This window comes from Ochotona curzoniae, unplaced genomic scaffold, assembly GCF_017591425.1.
Source record: "Ochotona curzoniae isolate NIBS_2020 unplaced genomic scaffold, NIBS_Ocur_1.0 patch75, whole genome shotgun sequence".
NCBI lineage: Eukaryota > Metazoa > Chordata > Mammalia > Lagomorpha > Ochotonidae > Ochotona > Ochotona curzoniae.
The window spans coordinates 55,471-72,859 of NW_024467056.1; the positions used below are offsets into that span (position 1 = coordinate 55,471).

General features: G+C 47.1%; 1 protein-coding gene across 2 annotated transcripts in view; it reads left to right on the top strand.

Annotated features, from left to right (window-relative positions):
- Positions 1–17,389, top strand: part of LOC121168194 (nucleolar and spindle-associated protein 1-like) — a 25,632-nt gene continuing 8,243 nt past the window's right edge. The window contains exons 1-6 of one of the 2 annotated variants that reach the window (XM_040998079.1): positions 1–151; positions 5,417–5,485; positions 8,517–8,654; positions 9,586–9,748; positions 14,092–14,187; positions 16,615–16,724. In XM_040998079.1, coding sequence (XP_040854013.1) covers positions 59–151; positions 5,417–5,485; positions 8,517–8,654; positions 9,586–9,748; positions 14,092–14,187; positions 16,615–16,724 — 669 coding nt within the window. In that variant the 5' untranslated portion in view covers positions 1–58. The remainder of the gene's footprint in view (positions 152–5,416; positions 5,486–8,516; positions 8,655–9,585; positions 9,749–14,091; positions 14,188–16,614; positions 16,725–17,389) is intronic. The other variant, XM_040998080.1, reaches the window with a different exon arrangement.

Sequence of the window (17,389 nt, forward strand, 5' to 3'; positions counted from 1 at the left end):
CTGGTGTGGACGTCCGTCTTGTGTCGTCTTGTGTTTGTCGCTGGGGTTACGGCTGAAGATGACGGTCCCTTCTCCGGAGGAGTTGGACTCCTTCAAGTACAGTGACCTGCAGAATTTAGCCAAGAGTCTGGGGCTCCGGGCTAACCTGAAGGTACGGGGCCGGCGGGTCCGCGGGCGGGCTGGGTGGAGGGATGGAGGAACCGCGGGCGCCCCGCCCCGCGGCCTTGGATTCACTCCGCGGTGGTCACAGAACTCCGAGAAACGGATCCAGACGCGTCGTTTTGCTTTTTGTTGAAAGTATTCTTAATAATGTCTAAAACGCAGGGCAGAATGCCTTCACTTACATCAGCATCGTGATTAGGCAACTGAAGAATAATTGGGTTGACTTCTAGAAAAACTCCTGGTTGTAACGCACAGCGGCTGCAGTGTTTTGATAATCCTTATTAGGGGACTCACTCGGTGCACAGATTTCTGTAACTCGGCCTTTATTCTAGTGTGAAGATTCACTCGCTGATCACTGATGCTCCTCTTATAAACCCGCAAAGGCCTTTCCAGGCTGTAGGACTTTGAGGAAGACGTTTAACCTTGGATATCTTTGCGGAGACCCGGTGGTCAATGAGGTGTTGGACGGAATGTGGGGATTCTATGGAGGCCTGGAGTTGTGTTAATTCGGCATATTGCTCTCAAAATACTAACGTATATTCTCGGGATATATATGGTGAACAGGTTGGTTATTTCCCAGAATGAAGGTCTTCATCGGTTATCACAAGAATTTTTAAAGCGTTAACTCAACAGGCACCCGTTGGGGCTCAGTTACCAATGAGTGTCCGTTTAGCTGGCCTCTCCTCTAGTTGAGGGACAAAGTGCCCCTCTTGGGTTTTTTTCTTTGTTTGTTGTTTGCTGTCTGGCTGGGAGCTTCTGTGTGTGGGGCTGCACTCCTGAATGCCTGGTCCCTTAGTCCATCTTTTCTGTCATTCTGACACTTTGTTTTAGATCCCCTTGTCACTTTTTAACATTTATTTATTTTTTTAAAAGATTTGTTTGTTTATTCATTTATTTATTTGAAAGTCACATTTACAGAAAGAGAGAAAGAAAGATCTTCTGTCCACTGTTTAACTCCCCAAATGACCACAACAGCCAGAGTTGAGCCAATCCAAAGCCAGGAGCCAGGAGCTTCCTCTGGGTTTCCCATACACATGTGCAGGGTCCCATGGCTTTGGGCCGTCCTCTGCTGCTTTCCCAGGCCACAGCAGAGAACTAGATAGGAAGTAGAGCTTGATCAATTCCCAGTGCTGACCATCAGGCTCTTCCTGGCTCCATAAGAGGCACCTGCCCACAGCAAAGCACTCCTGATTCCTCCATGGCCAGCTTCCTAGTCATGCAGGTTCCTGTCAGCCAGGCGCAGGGTTGGATTGCATTCCAGGCTCCTGACTTTAACCTTGCCCAGCTCTAGTTATTGAAGCATTTGGAAAATGAACCTACAGATGGAAAATCCCTTTGTCTTTGTGTAGTCTTTCTCAGTATCTGATCTTTCAAACAACAACAACAACAAAAATAATAATAAAATAAAAGCAAAACTAGAACTCTTAGCCAAAAATACTTGTTGGGCTGGTGTGATAACCTAGCAGCTAAAATCCTTGCCTTGAATGCACCAGGATCCTATATGGACACCAGTTCTAATCCTGGCAGCCCCGCTTCCCATTCAGCTCTGTGCCTGTGGCCTGGAAAGCAGTTGAAGATGGTCCAAAGCCTTGGGAACCTGCACCACGTGGGAGACCTGGAAGAGGCTCACAGCTCCTGGCTTCAGATTAGCTTATCTCCAGCCATTGCAGTCACATGGGGAGTGAACCATGGGGATGACATGGGGATGGAAGATCTTTCTCCCTATCTCTCCTTCTCTCTGTAAATCGACTTTCCAATAAATAAATAAATAAATCTTTTTTTATATTAAAGGTAGATTTACAGAGAAATGGAAAGACAGAGCTTCCATTCACTGATTTAATTCCTAGAGCTGGGCAGGTTAGAAGCCAAGAGCCAAGAGCTTCTTCTGGGTCTCCCATGTGGGTGCAAGGCCTCAAGCACTTGGGCCATCATCTCCTGCTTTCCCAGAAAAGCAGCTGTATTAGGAAGCTGGATCTAAATGGAACAGCTGGGACTCGAACAAGACTCATATGGAATGCCAACACCAAAATAGCAGTTTAACCTGCTACACCAAGGTACCAGCCCCTGGTGGGTTTTTTGTTTTTACTTTTTTCTTTACCTTAATATTTATTTATCTGATGGGACCAGTGTACTTGCTCAGTAAGATAATGCCCTGCTCTGTGGCTCTGGCATCCCATATGGGTGCTACCTGTTGTAGTCATCTGGGAAGTAAACCATTAGATAAAAACCTTTTCTCTATCTCTCCTTCTCTCTCTGTAAAATCTGCCTTTCAAGTAAATAAATTTATTTGTCTGGAAGGCAGATTTACAGAGAGGAGAGACAGAGGTCTTATATCCATGGGTTTATATACAACAAGCCGAGCAAAGGTAATTCAGAGCCTGAAGCCAGGAATTCCAGACAGTTCTTCCACCTAGGTGGCAGGGGCCCAAATACTCACGGTGCCTCAGCACCAGCTATTCAGAACATCTTATTTACTTTTTTATTTTTATTTTTAAATAGATTTATTTATTTAGTTTTTATTGGCAAGTGAGATATACAAAGAGGAAGACCTTCTGTCCGATGATTGACTCCGCAACCAGCTGCAAAGGCCAGATCTGAGCTGACCTGAAGCCAGGAGCAATGAACATCTGAGTCTCCCATGTGGGTGCAGGGTCCCAAGGCTTTGGGCCGTTCTTGACTGCTTTCCCGGGCCACAAGCTGGGAGCTGGGAAGTGGGGCTGCAAGGATTAGAACCGGCGCCCTTATGGGATCCCAGAGCATTCAAGGCAAAGACTTTAATCACTACACTAGCATGCCGGGCCCCTATTTTTATTTTGAATTTTGAATTTTATGGTACAATTCTGTAAAGTCTGGGATTCCCCCCACCAAACTCCCACCCCCGACTGATTTTCCCATATTGTTACAATACAGAACATCTCTTTTAAATGGCATATCTACCAGGCACCAAAATTGGAAATTCAACTGGATCGTTTTCTCTACAATCCAGGATGGAAACTAAATCTTGGCTTGGTACAGAGAGGAATTGCCACTTCAGAAGTGGATTTGGCCACTCAAATAAATAAAAAAGGTCCTGGCACGGTAACCTAGCAACCAGAGTCCTTGCTTTGCACATGCCAGGATCTTATATGGGCGCCGGTTCTAGTCCCAGCAGCCCTGCTTCCCATCCGGCTCCCTGCCTGTGGCCTGGGAAGGCAGTCGAGGACGGCCCAAAGCTTTGGGACCCTGCACCCGCATGGGAGACCCAGAGGAGGCTCCTGGCTTCGGACGAGTCAGCTCGGTGAATCAGCAGATAGAAGACCTTTTCCTGTTTCTTCTTTTCTCTGTAAATCTGACTTTCCAACACAAAGAAATAGATCTTAAAAAAAAAAAAAAGAGCCCTATTTGTGAGCCATTTGTTCTATTTAAAGCAACCTATAAAACTAAGTATGTTAATTATTTTAAAAAATTAAGTGGAAAGAATTATAAGACCATCATTTCTCAGTCTTTTGGCTAAGATCAAGTGTAAATATGATGAGACCATGAGAGAGAATCTAAGTTGCCTGGTATGGTAGCCTAGTGGCTAAAATCTTGCTCGGATTGGCTCAACTCCAGCCGTTACAACCACTTGGGGAGTGAATAAGCAGATAAAGACCTTTTTCTGTTTCTTCTTCTCTGTAAATCTGACTTTCCAATACAAATGAATAAAATCTTTTAAAAAAATGAAAAAAATTAGAAATAGGTATAAAAGAAAAAATAACTAGGAAAGGAAAGAAAACTTGAAAGAAATAAAATTTAGGGCCTGGTGATGTGGCCTAGCAGCTAAAGTCCTCGCCTTGAACGCACCCGGATCCCATATGGGCACCAGTTCTAATCCCAGGCAGCTCCACTTCCCATCCAGCTCCCTGCTTGTGGCCTGGGAAAGCAGTCGAGGACAGTCCAAAGCCTTGGGACCCTGCACCTGTGTAGGATACCGGGGAGAAGTTCCTGGATCCTGGCTTCGGATCGGCATAGCATCGGCCGTTGCACTCACTTGGGGGAGTGAACCATCAGAAGAAAGATCTTCCTCTCTGTCTCTCCTCCTCTCTGTATATCTGACTTTCCAATAAATAAATAAATCTTAAAAAAAAAAAAAAGAAATAAAATTTAGGGGAGAATAAAAGCAAAGACGGAGAGAAATCAAGAGATAGAGGCAAGGAAGGAAAAAGAACTCCCAAATGGAGTTGAGGGACCCTGGCTGCAGGCTGGCCTGCCCTGGTGACTGCAGGCATTCAGGGCCTGAACCAGTGCATGGAAGATCTCTCACTCTCAGCCTCCCTAATGACTGAAAACACAGCAGCACCTGGCGGCTACCCGGCATTGAAAGGGCCAGCTCCGACCCAGCGCTGCACAGCCTAGTGGAAGAGGAAACACAAAAGCCCACCGATAGACTCTTGGCCTCTGAAATCACAGGAAAATACCAGCGGTCAGGTTAGTAGGCTCTCAGGACAGATCGAGATTTCCTGGGGGGAAACAAGTCTTCTGCCCCCAGCAACATGCCAGCATTCCCTGAGACCAACCTTGCCCTTTGTAGCCCCCATCTGGGTGCCCTGTTGGCCTATCCGACCACCAAGCCAGAAACCTGGGCACACGAAGCTCTCCCTGTTCTTGGACTCTTCCATTCACACTGATTGTACTTCCTTGCGAGGTGTTGAATGTGTCTGTCTTGCCTCTGCGCTGTTCTTGAGCAGGCGACAGTCTTCCCTGATGCTTTAGTGTAGCCTTCCTTTCCCACCTTCATTCACATCACCCCCTGCCCCAGCTGCAGCCTGTACAGCGTGTAGTGGGTGGGGAGCCTTCTGAGGAATGCACAGCTGCTCACCACTGCCAGCTCTGAGAGGCTGCCCTCTGTCCTGAGGGTACAGTTCCTACTAGAAGAGGCTGGCACTGCCTGGCCAGATCACTTCCCAGCATTGCCTGTCTCACCAGCAGCTCCACTTTGCCAGGCCATCACTGCCTTCCCATGCTATGGTTCTGCACCTGAGTGTATCTGTGTCTCAGTGGCTGGTTGCTGGATCATGACAGCCTGGGTGTCCCTATGTGTGCCCCACACTGTGTGGCACTGCCTCTTTTGTCCTGACTGCTCTGCTCAACTGTGAGATGGCTGAGGGCAAGGAGCAGCTGGGTCTTGGTCTGGGTTCTGGTCCTACAAACCTGGCCAGGCAGCAAGCAACAGAGAATGCTCCAGGTCTTTTCTTGCGTATGGACTTTGGCTCTAACGATAAGGTCTCTTCTACAGGCAGAGAAGCTGCTAAAGACCTTGAAAGCCCACCTTAAACAGGAAGCAGAAAAAGAAAAGGAGACTCAGGTGAGTAATGTTTTTCTTCATTATTTGTTAGCTGACAAACAATCCTGGTTAGTAAACACATTTAGTGATGATTTAAGACCTGCTGTTGATTTACTAAGCTATTATCAGCCACAACGGTTTGTTATGAATGGTGAAACTGCCTTGCAAGCTAGCTGTCTGTGGAATGTTATTAAACGATTGTGACCGTAGTGCTCAATGTCCAGTGTTATGAGAGAGCAAATGAAGGGTGTGGAGGAAGGTTTTGCAGTCAGAAAGGACCCAAGTGAAGTAGCTGCTGCCATTGCTGAGTGACTTGGCAAGCGAAGTGCCCACCTGCTGAAGTGAATGCTGTGGGCCTCAGCAGCAAGGCCCGCCAGCTGACCTGTCCGCCGCCAACCGTACTGGTGGCAGGGATCCCAGGTGGATCGCTGAGAGCGGCACTGGAGGAAGATGCTGAAAGCAGGATGGACTTTGTGCTCCTGAAAGCAGACTTCCTCCTGCTTGTTCTTCAACTCTGGTGACCTCGTTTCTCCTCCTCTGCCTCCCCTGTCAGCTCTGGACAGACCCCAGCCTTGTTCCACCTGCGCAGTGCTTTGCCAGTGTGATAGCCTCTCATTGGAAGCTGCTGATTTGACTCCCAACTCAGTGCTTTTATGTTGTGGGTGTTTGGGAGTCTCCCACGCCAGGAGTCAGCATTTCGGGGGCGGATCTGGCCACCTCCTTCCAGGTCTCTACACCCTCTGCAGTCTTACAGTGTTTCTGTCAGGAAGCTAAGGGAGGCCTCCACCCTCAGACTAGCATGCCATCGTCCTCCCAGGCCTGAGACCTTCTCACGCAGCAGTGATCCTCACAAGGGCAGCCACTAACTGCCAGACACTTAATGGCCATCTTCAGGTAAATGAGAAGCACCCCTAAAAGAAGAGGAAATAATGTAGAAAACATTTAGAAACCTTTAAGGACAAAAAAGCCTTCCCACAACTCATTGATTCATCAACTTTGTGAATCAAACAGATGAGAGCAGAAATGATTCAGCCAAGGCTACCCGGGGACAGTGTCGTTTGATACTTCAATTGTTTTGCACCTCAATTGTTGAAATGTCATTGAAGTAGTCACAGGAGGTTGTTAAGAACTTGCATTTAATTTTAACATATTGTTTACTCAATACTATGTCAATTAATTCCATAACGTTATATATTGTTGCTGATGTTATGTTGGGGCTTTTAATTGATCAGGATTTTACTCTGTTGGCTCTACCTTCAGACCAGAGAAGGTCTCCCCAAGAAGCCGTTGAACTTATCTGGACAATAAGATGCTGGACTCTATGCTTGGTATATGCTTGCAATGAAGGAATCTCAACTGAACTTGAACTGTGGTTACACAACAAGGGGGAGGAATCCACCATGGGGGGAGGGTTAGGGGAGGGGTGGGGGGAATCCCAGTACCTATAAAACTGTGTCACATAATACAATGTAATTTAAAAAAAAAAATTCAATGAAAGCACTTACATAGGAAACCAGTGTGCTAAAAATCCATAGCTTTCTGGAATATGATCTTATTCAAAAATAAAGTAACATAAAAATGAAAAAAAAAAAGAGTGGATGGCCAGCAGGGGAGCAGAGGTGACTGCTGCCGTGGGTGGATGCGACCCTCAGCAGTGACTCACCGGCAGATGGCCTGTCACTGGAGGGCAAGCTGTAGCAGTGCAGTTAAAGCTGGAGACGTGACTGGTAGTGTGGATCACAAGCAAACTCGCTGGTAGCCAGTAATGGGGACTAAAAATCCCAGCGGGAGGGGCCCGGCGGCATGGTCTGGTGGCTAAAGTCCTCACCTTGAACGCACCCGGATCCCATATGGGCGCCAGTTCTAATCCCAGGCAGCTCCACTTCCCATCCAGCTCCCTGCTTGTGGCCTGGGAAAGCAGTAGAGGACCCAAAGCTTTGGGACCCTGCACCCATGTGGGAGACCCAGAAGAAGTTCCTGGATCCTGGCTTCGGATTGGCATAGTATCGGCCGTTGCACTCACTTGGGGGGGGTGAACCATCAGAAGAAAGATCTTCCTCTCTGTCTCTCCTCCTCTCTGTATATCTGACTTTCCAATAAATAAATAAATCTTTAAAAAAAATCCCAGCGGGAATCACAACCTCCCATCACCAAGTCAGCAGATGCACTGTGAGCACACCCACTTCAGCCCAACCTACAGCCCAGGATGTGCGGGGAAGCAGCCACGCCCCTTGTCAGTGTTTTAATAGATTTTGAGCCACCTGAAAAATTTATTTCAAAAATTTAACTCTCCTGTAGAAATAGAGGAAAGCCAAGCCTTTCCTTTACAATGTCCAGATGAAGCAGCATGCTGAAGGTCTTGCTCAGCACTTTTTTTTTGCCCTAGTGCTATTGTTGTTGACTTTGCATTTGAATCTTTGCTGATTTGTAATTGAATTGTTTTTGAATTTCATTCTGGTGTGCTAGCATTACCTATTGAAGAGAAACCCAGCCTTCCTCTTTTAAAGTGAAGTGCCCCTGGCACCCTAGAATGCTTTCTTACTGATGTTCTGATAGCGGACCACACTGACTTCATGTCATGACTTGTTTGTGGTGATCAGGTCTCATTCTCATCTTAATCTTTTATTTTTCCCTTTGAGTGCCTTTGTACTCACTGAGCTTCGGTTTCCCCATCTGTGAGATAGGCTAATATCAGTGCCTACCTCACTGGTGGCATAGATTGAGATAATCCAGCTCAGTAAAGTGGTAATGTTAGCTGTCATTACTTCCAGCTTACAGCATTGTGCTGTGAAAGAACACTGCCCTCCACTGGTAACTGGCTCGTTTCCTTGCACTTGGATAACCGGGAGTGCTTTTCTAGCCTAGTACATGAGCCAAGGATGGTGATTGAGATTGTTTCTTTGCAAATATGCTACTATTATCCTGGCCTATCCTTCAGTGCGAAGAGTTCTAAACATTCCCCATGGCTCCGTTTTCATTCAGTTGAAGAGCTGACACCTGAGCCTTGTACCTCTGTACCTGAGGATGTGGCACGTAAACAATCTCTTTTCAGGCTGAATGCCAGACATCCGCAACCACCCGAGACAAGATCCAGCTTGAAGCTGGGGAGCCAGCAGCCGGGGAGCTGACCAGCCACGTCACCAAAATGAGGGGACGGCGCAAGACTGCCCATAGGAGCCCCGAGGCCCAGGTGAGTGCCAGTGTGCGGCCTCTAGGAGGCTGCCACCTGTGCCCAAACTCTAGTTTTATTCCTTTTTTTTTTTTTCCAATTTATTTGAGATAAAGACAGCCTCCCATCTTCTGGTTTGCTTCCCAAATGTCCACTTTGGTCAAGGGTGAGCCAGGCCAAAGCCAGCAGTTGAGAACTCATTCGAGACCTATAGGAAATTGCAAGGACCTGCGTCCTGGTGTCGGCACCCTGCCTCCCAGGTGCACAGAGGCAGGGCGGTAGGATGGAAAGCAGAGCTGGGGTTCGAACCCAGGCCATCCCTAATGACAGTTTAACTAGGATACCAAAGGCCCACCCACAATTTTCTTTTTAACATTTACTTATTTATTTGAAAGGCAGAATTACGAAGAGAAGGAAAGGCAGAGAGAGAAATCTTCCCAAATGGTTGCAGTGGTCAGAGCTGGACTGGTCCAAAACCAGGAACTTCCTCCGGGTTTCCCACGTGGGTGCAGGAGTCCTAGTCCTTGGCCCATCTGCTGCTGCTTTCCCAGGGAAAGCTAGCAGGAAGCTGTTTCAGAAATGCAGCAGTCATGCATAACACAAGTGTCCAGCCACAATGAGGCTGCCATTCACCACCTCTCAGTTTTCTTCTGTCTTATCCTTCAGTCCAAACAGACCTGGTACTAGCTTGGCCCTAACTTCTTGTTTTCCAGCTTGGTCAGTGGACCACCGTCGTTGCTTGCTGTTGGCTTATCATCTCTGAGGGAGCCAATCTTGCCCTGCCTCTGTGCCCTCCAGTGATCCCTGGGGTTACCAGTTCCCAAATACCCATTTTGGGACACTTAAAGTCTTACTCTCCCTTTCTGTCCTTCTCCTCATCCCTGCCCAATTTTTGTAAAGCAGCAGTTACTTCTTATTCATATGATAATGTGTCTTCTTTTTAAATTCCCAGCATGATCATTCAGAGGGAGCAACAAGTGATCCTAGTGAGCACCAGAATGCAGATGAGCCTGAAGCTCAGAGTCTGGGGATTGCCCCGGAAGGGCCCCCTGTGCCCCAGGAGCACAGAGATGAAGATGCAAGCATTCTTTCCTCGGGAGACACCCACGTGAATGGTACGACAGCAGCTCACACGCACACACACACATACATACACTCACATAAAAACACATGCACACATGCCTGGAAATGGACTTCTTTAGGCTCTGGGGCTCCAGGTCCAACCTCAGAGTGCTAGCAGAGCCGTGCTCCTATGGGGCTCCGAGTGGGATCTCGGCCCTTCTCCCTGATCCTGGCGGCAGCTGACACTGGGCCTGCCTCAGTGTGCAGCCTCACCACCAAGTCCCTGCTTCTGTTATCACACAGAGTTGTTCTTGTCTCTGTGACACCACTCACGTGCAGTTTGTATCCAACCCATGACCTCACCCTAACTTGAGGCCTGTAGCAACTCTATTTCTGACCAAGCTCATGTCACCGGCATGGAGGGGGAGACACAGAAGGCCAGAGGTGAGCTCCCAGCAGCACGCTGGAGCACTCCTGCATCCCATGCTGAGAGTGAATGTTCAGGCCAAGGACAGAAGGCCAGGAGGGTGTCTTCACCAAACATACAGAAAGGAGAATAAGGCTGGAAGCCAGGAGGTGTGGGTGAGTGGATCCCTATCCAGTGAGGAGAGTCCCTATCAGCCACCTCAACCAGGGCAGTGACAAGGAGCCACAGAGCCTGCCTTCCCAGCTGGCAGCCACTGTCATGGTGAGAAACACCAGATCTTCCTTACCCTCTACATGCCCGAAAAACCTCCTCTCTAAACTCTCTCACCTGAAAATGGGCTTCAGGCACTTCAGAAAGCTCAGTTCCTCCTTGCCTGGCAGGCCATGGTGCTGAGTGCAACTCTCAGGAGGCCAGCTGCTCCACCATTGCAGCGAACCTTCAAGCGCTGTCACTTGGCATAGCTGGGTGTAGCATCAAACCAGAATATCTACAGCTGTTTACCTTTTTGAACCCTCTATCTGAGGCATTACTTTAACAAAAATATTTATTTATTTATTTACTTTAATTGCAAAGTCAGATTTACAGAGAGAAGGAAAAATAGAGTGAAAGATCTTCCATCCACTGGTTCACTCCCCAGTGGCCGGAGCTGAGCCGATCCAAAGCCAGGAGCCCAAAGCTTCTTCTGGGTCTCCCATGCAGGTACAGGGTCCCAAGGCTTTGGGCTGTTCTGTTTCTTTCCCAGGCCAGAAGAAGGTAGATGGATACGAAGTGGAGCAACTGGGACACAAACCAGTGCTCATATTGGATCTTGACACAAATTGAGGACTTTAGCCACTAGAACCACTAGGATACCATGCTGGGCCCACAACATATTTTTTTAAATGTATTTATTTGAAAGGCAGAGTTACAGATAGAGGGAGAGACAAAGAGATTCCATCCACTGGTTCACTTCCCAAAGGGCTACAACCAATGCTGGGTCCGTCCAAAGCCAGGAGCTTGGACCTGGTCTCTTGTGGTGGGACACAAGCACTTGGACCATCTTCCCCTGCTTTCCCAAGTATATCAAAAAGGAGCTGGACCAGAAATGGAGCAGCCAGGACTTGAATTAGTAACCATATGGGATGCTGGCACTGCAGCTAGTGACCCCATCACAGCACAGTGTATGCAGGAGCATTTTGTAGCAGGGACCCAATTGGATGCAAAGTGGGGCAGCCAGGATACAAATTGGCACCCACATGGGATCCCAGCCTGTGCAAAGTGAGGACTTTAGCCACTAGGCTACCATACTGGGCCCTGCCTTTTTCTTTTTTTAAGATTTTTTTTTTAATGAAATAATTTTTTTCTAATATCGATTTATATTTATTGGAAAGACAGAAAGATCTTTCACCTTTTGGTTCACTCCCCAAGTGGGCACACCTGCCAAAGCTCAGGCAATCTGAAGCCCGGAATCAGGAGCTTTTTCTAAGTTTCTAACATGAGAGCAGGATCCCAAGGCCTTGGACCACTCTGCTGCTTTCCCAGGTCACAACAGGAGAGTGGATTTCTAGTAGAGCAGCTGGGACATGAACCAACACGCGTATGGGATACCAGATTTGGAGACAGAAGATTAAGCCCACTGAGCCATGACGCCAGCCCCCTATCTGTCTTCTTACTCATACATTAGATGGCTTATATAGCAGTGCCAGTCTGTACAGAATGTTCTAAAAATGTTGCTGTTTCTCCTAAGTACTTACAGTTAGGAGTCAATAAATATTAAATGTCTTAATATGGTTTACTGATATACACAGACAAAAATTCTTTAAGGTTGCATATAACTTATTTTTTTTAAGCTTTATTTTTTTTTATTTTTATTTTTATTAGAAAGCCAAATACACAGAGAGGAGGAGAGACAAAAAGGAAGATCTTCCATCCAATGATTCACTCCCCAAATGGCCACAACGCTTGGTGCTGAGCTGATCCGAAGCCAGGAGCCAGGAAGTTCCTCTAGGTCCCTCATGCGGGTGCAGGGTCCCAAGGCCATGGACCGTCCTTGACTGCTTTCCCAGGCCACAAGCAGGGAGCTGGATGGGAAGTGGGGCTGCCAGGATTAGAACCAGCGCCCATATGGGATCCCAGTGCGTTCAAGGCGAGGACTTTAGCCGCTAGGCCACTGTGCCAGGCTATAGCTTATTTTTTATACTTTATTTATTTAAAAGGCCTACTGACAGGTCTTCTATCTACTAGTTCACTCAGTGTCAGGGCATGGCCTACTGAAGCCAGGAGCCAATGCCTGTCTGCATCTCCCATGTAGGCGGCAGGGACCAAGCACTATGTTCCCTGACATATGAGGAGGTTCAGATGTGAAGCAGCAGGGCCTGCAACACTAGCCTAGTAGCTAAAGTCCTCGTCTTGAACGCACCGTGATCCCCACGTGGGTGCCGGCCTTAATCCCAGCGGGCTCTACTTCCCATCCAGCTCCCTGTTTGTGGCCTGGGAAGGCAGTCGAGGATGACCCAAAGCCTTTGGGACCCTGCACCCATGTAGGAGACCCGGAAGAAGTTCCTGGATCCTGGCTTCAGATCAGCATAGCATCGGCTGTTGTGCGCACTTGGGGAGTGAATCATCGGATGAAGACCTTCCTCTCTGTATATCTGACTTTCCAATAAAAAAAAAAAAACCAATAAAACTTAAAAAAAAAAAGAAAAAAAGTGAAGCAGCAGAGTCTGGAAGTGGCACTCTCAAATGCTGGGCTTGTTACTGCGAGCAGCAGCTTATCCACAACACCAACCTCCTGATTAACTGTTTAGTCTATCCAAAGTATTTGCCTAACCTAGGGTTGGTTGGTTTTTTGTTTTTCTTTCTTTTTTTTTTTTTTTTTTTCCTGGAGAAACATTGCTTGGTTTTGCTTCTAGGACTATTTATGTGGGGCCTGGCGTGATAGCAGCGGATCCCATATGGTCGCCGGTTCTAATCCTGGCAGCTTTCCATCCAGCTCCCCTCTTGAGGCCTGGGAAAGCACTCGAGGACTGCCCAAAGCCTTGAGACCCTTCACCTGAATGGGAGACCTGGAAGAGCTTCTGGGTCCTGGCTTCGGATTGGCATAGCACCAGCCGTTGCAGTCACCTGGGGACTAAACCACAGGACGGAAGATCTTCCTCTCTGTTGCTCCTCCTCTCTGTATATCCACCTTTCAAATTAAAAAAAAAAATTTTTTTAAAGACTATTTATTTGAAAGGTAAAATGGCAGAGCAAGAAAAGGAGAGACTAAAAGAGCTCTTTTATCCTGATTCACTCCCCAAATGCACTCAGAAGGCCCCTGGAGAAAGCTAAAGCTAGGAGACTGAAACTCAGGTTGAAAAACTTTAGGTTTGCAGCTGTTGCTCTGTAGAGTAAGCGTGAATACGGACATCAAGGAGGGAAAGCCTGCGTCACAGAGCTGAAGGGACGTCGCAGGGGCTGAGGCAGGGACAGCAGCTCCACACTGCAGGATGTATGCATGAGAAACAGGGTAGCTGCAGTTATTTATATGTCATCACCACACACAGAAGAGTAACTTCACAGAAGAGTAACAGCACACCTTGATGAAAGCAAGGGAAGGACCCAGTGTAGTAGCCTAGAGGTTAAATCCTCTCCTTGCATGCCCAGGATCCCATAGGGGCACTAGTTTGTATCCCAGCTGCTCTACTTCCCATCCAGTTCCCTGCTTGGTTGCTGCGGGTGTGGGAATTGGTTGGTCTTGTTATAGTGATGACAGGTCTGCAGTATAAATTGCAAGCATGTGTTCTTAGGCTTCTGGGATACTTACGTAAAGGATGTAGACAGCATCAATGTTGTAGCTCCTTGGAGCATCCACACCAGGGTTGGAGCAGGGCTGTCCCCATGGGCCACCTCTGCCACCCCGTCAGCAGAGCATGCCCTGTGAAAATGTTCTTGGCACTCAGACATTCCCCACAGAGAAGGTTACCTAGGTTCTTGTGTCTTTGGGTTTAGGGAACGAAGACTCACAGGTGCCTTCTGGAGGAAAGTCTTTCTGCGGAGAGTTTCCCAAACCAGGAAAAACTAAAAGAGCTGCAGTCACTACTCCAAGTAAGTTTTGTACACAGAGAGGAACTCTTGGTTGGCCCACTTGGGACTGCTGCCCGGGGGACAGTGGACCAGGACAGCCAGAGGCTGGGGCTGGCTTTGATCTCTGCTCTCGTGTTTTCTAGTGTGAGAAACTTGAGCAACTTGAATCTTCAGTAGGCCCAGCTGTTCAGTATAACTTGGAAATGCTTATGCTACCTGTTTCAGCGGGTGGGTGTGTATGTTGAGAATGCTGCTGACTGGCACAGTAGATGGCATGTGGCAGAGGAACGCACTGTCGGGAAGCACTGGGCACAGGGTCCGGTTTGTGACGATTTCCTGCTGAATCACAGGGACTCTGGTTTGTAGGGAGGGAGTTCCTGCTTCTCCACCTTGTGTTGTGGGAATACTGCTGGGTACACATCGTGGTGAATGTTGCTTGTTTTTAAAGCTTAATTTACTTTTATTGGAAAGTCAGATATACAGAGAGGAGGAGAAACCTGGAGGAACATCTTCCATCTGATGGTTGACTCCCCAAGTAGCCGCAACGGCTGGAGCTGACCCAATCAGGAGTCAGGAGCCTCTTGGGTCTCCCACGCGGGTACAGGGTCCCAAGGCTTTTGGCCATTCTCAACTGCTTTCCCAGGCCACAAGGAGGGAATGGGAAGCAGGGATGGGAAGCAGGGCCACCGAGATTAGAACTGGTGCCCATATGGGATCCCGGCGCATGCAAGGTGAGGTCATTAACCACTACACTATCGTGCAGGGCCCAATATGATAGATTCTAAAGGTTGATATACTTAAGAATAGCAAAATCAAGGTCAGTCAACCACCACCTTGGCCAATCTATGTTCCTTGAACTATAAAGGGTTCCACAGTTTAAAAAGTTACTTATTTGAAATTCAAGGCTGCAGAAAGAGGGACAGATGGATTAAAAGATCTTCCAGGCCTGTTGCAATGGCCTATTGGCTAACTGCTTTTCCTTGCACGTAATGGGATCTCATGGGTGCTGGATCATGTCCCTGCTGCTCCAGTTCCCTTCCAGCTCCTAGTTTGTTGCCTGGGAAAGCAGTTGAGGACCCTGAACCCCTGTCAGAAACCCAGAAGAAGCTCCTGGCTTCAGATAAAGCTCAGCTCTGTCCATTGTTGCTACTTGGGAAGTGACCGAGCAGGTGGAAGATCTTTGTCTCCCCTATTGTCTGTATATCTGACTTTGCAATTAGGGAGAGAGATTTCTAGGCTCACTCACCAGGTCGTTCGCAAAAGCTGGGGAACTTCAACTATGTCTCACAAATGGATGGTGGGAGCCCAAGTACTTGGGTTACCCTCCAGTGCTTTCCTAGGCCACCAGTCAGGGACGTGGAAGGGAAGGGAAGCAGCCAGGACTCAACTTTTGTGTCTGTGGTATGCTGATGCTGCAAGCAGCATCCTTATTGGCTACACCACAGTGCCTGGTGGTAAAGGGTTTCCATTTCTAATGAATTTAAATAATGAATAAAGAAACTACAAAGGTGACTATAAAGGCTAAAATATTTACTCTCTGATCTGTTATAGAACTTTTTAGACATTAGAAAATATTTTATTTATGATGGTTAAATAAAGACCATTTGACTAATTGGTAAATGTGAAAAAAACATCTCTGGACCAAGACACCACTTAGCAAAATACACATGAGGGGATGCCCTTGACTACTCAAAATTGTTTGTTGTTTTAATTTTTATTGGAAAGGTAGATCAGCCTTTTTCTTTTTTTAAAGATTTATTTATTTTTATTGGAAAGTCAAAGATACAGAGAGGAGAGACAGGAAGATCTTCCATCGGATGATTCACTCCCCAGGGGACACAATGGCCAGAGCTGAGCCGATCTGAAACCAGGCACCCAGAACCTCTTCCAGGTCTCCTGAGTGGGTGCAGGGTCCCATGGCTTTGGGCCGTCCTGGACTGCTTTCCCAGGCTACAAGCAGGGAGCTGGATGGGAAGCAGTGCCACTGGGACACAAACCAACACCTATATGTGATCCTGCAGCGTGCAAGGTGGGGAGTTTAGCTTGGTAGGTCAGTTAGGAAAAAGATCTTCATCTGCTGGTTCACTGCCCAAATGGCTGAAACGGCCAGAGCTGAGCGAATCAGGAGCCAAGAGCTTCTTCCAGGTCTCCCACACAGGTGCAGGGTCCCAAGCACCTGGGCCATCCTGTATTGCTTTCCCAGGCCACAAGCAGTGAGTTAGATGGAAAGTGAACAGCTGGGACATGAACCAGCACCCTATAGGATCCCGGCACTTGCAAAGTGAAGATTTAGCCACTGAGCCATTGTGCTGGGCCAAAAATAGTGTTTTGACATTCAAGTTTCTGCAGAGATGACATTACAGTGAGTCAGCAATGCAAAAAAACGGTGTTAACAGAAAAGGTGAATAAATGGATTTTGTGATTTTCATGTTTTCTGTCACATTTTAGACTTTAAGAAGCTGCATGAGGCTCGTTTTAAGGAGATGGAGTCTATTGATCAGTACATGGAGAGAAAAAAGAAACATTTTCAACAACACAATTCATTGAATGAACTGAAGGTATGTAGAAACAATTTTTCTGTTTTAGATTTTCTTTTTATTCACACACACACAAAAATAAATAAAAATATTTTATTTTTACTTAAAAGATGGGAGTTATAGAGAAAGGAGACAGAATCTTCCACCTAATGGTTCATTCCTTAAATGGCTTCACCAGCTGGAGCTGAACTTATAAGGCCAGGATCTAGAAGGTTCTTCCAGGTCTCCCACGTAGTTGCAGGGAAGCAAGGACTTGAGCCTTCTGCTGTTTTCCCAAGCCCTAAGCAGCAAGTTGAATCAGAAGTGAAGCAGCTGGAACTCAAACTTGTACCCATATTGGATGCCACAGCTGCAGACAGAAGCTCAACCTACTATGCCACAGTGCTGGACCCGAAACAGTTGTTCTTAATGGGTCTAAACATTATGCTGTTTGATGATTTCCACCCTCTATCATTAGAACAACGGGATGGATTTGAATTTAATCTGTTTTTATTTTAAAATTGCTTAACGTTAGTACATTCCTATTAAATTAACAGTAGGTATTAAACATTATAGATACATTTCCAGTTTATCTTGATGATACTAATTTTGTTTTCGTTAATATCTATTTTGTTTTGTCTTTAAAAGCTATTTTTTCACATGCTTGGAAAGGCTTGGCCTGCACCAGCACAGTAGCTTAGTGGCTA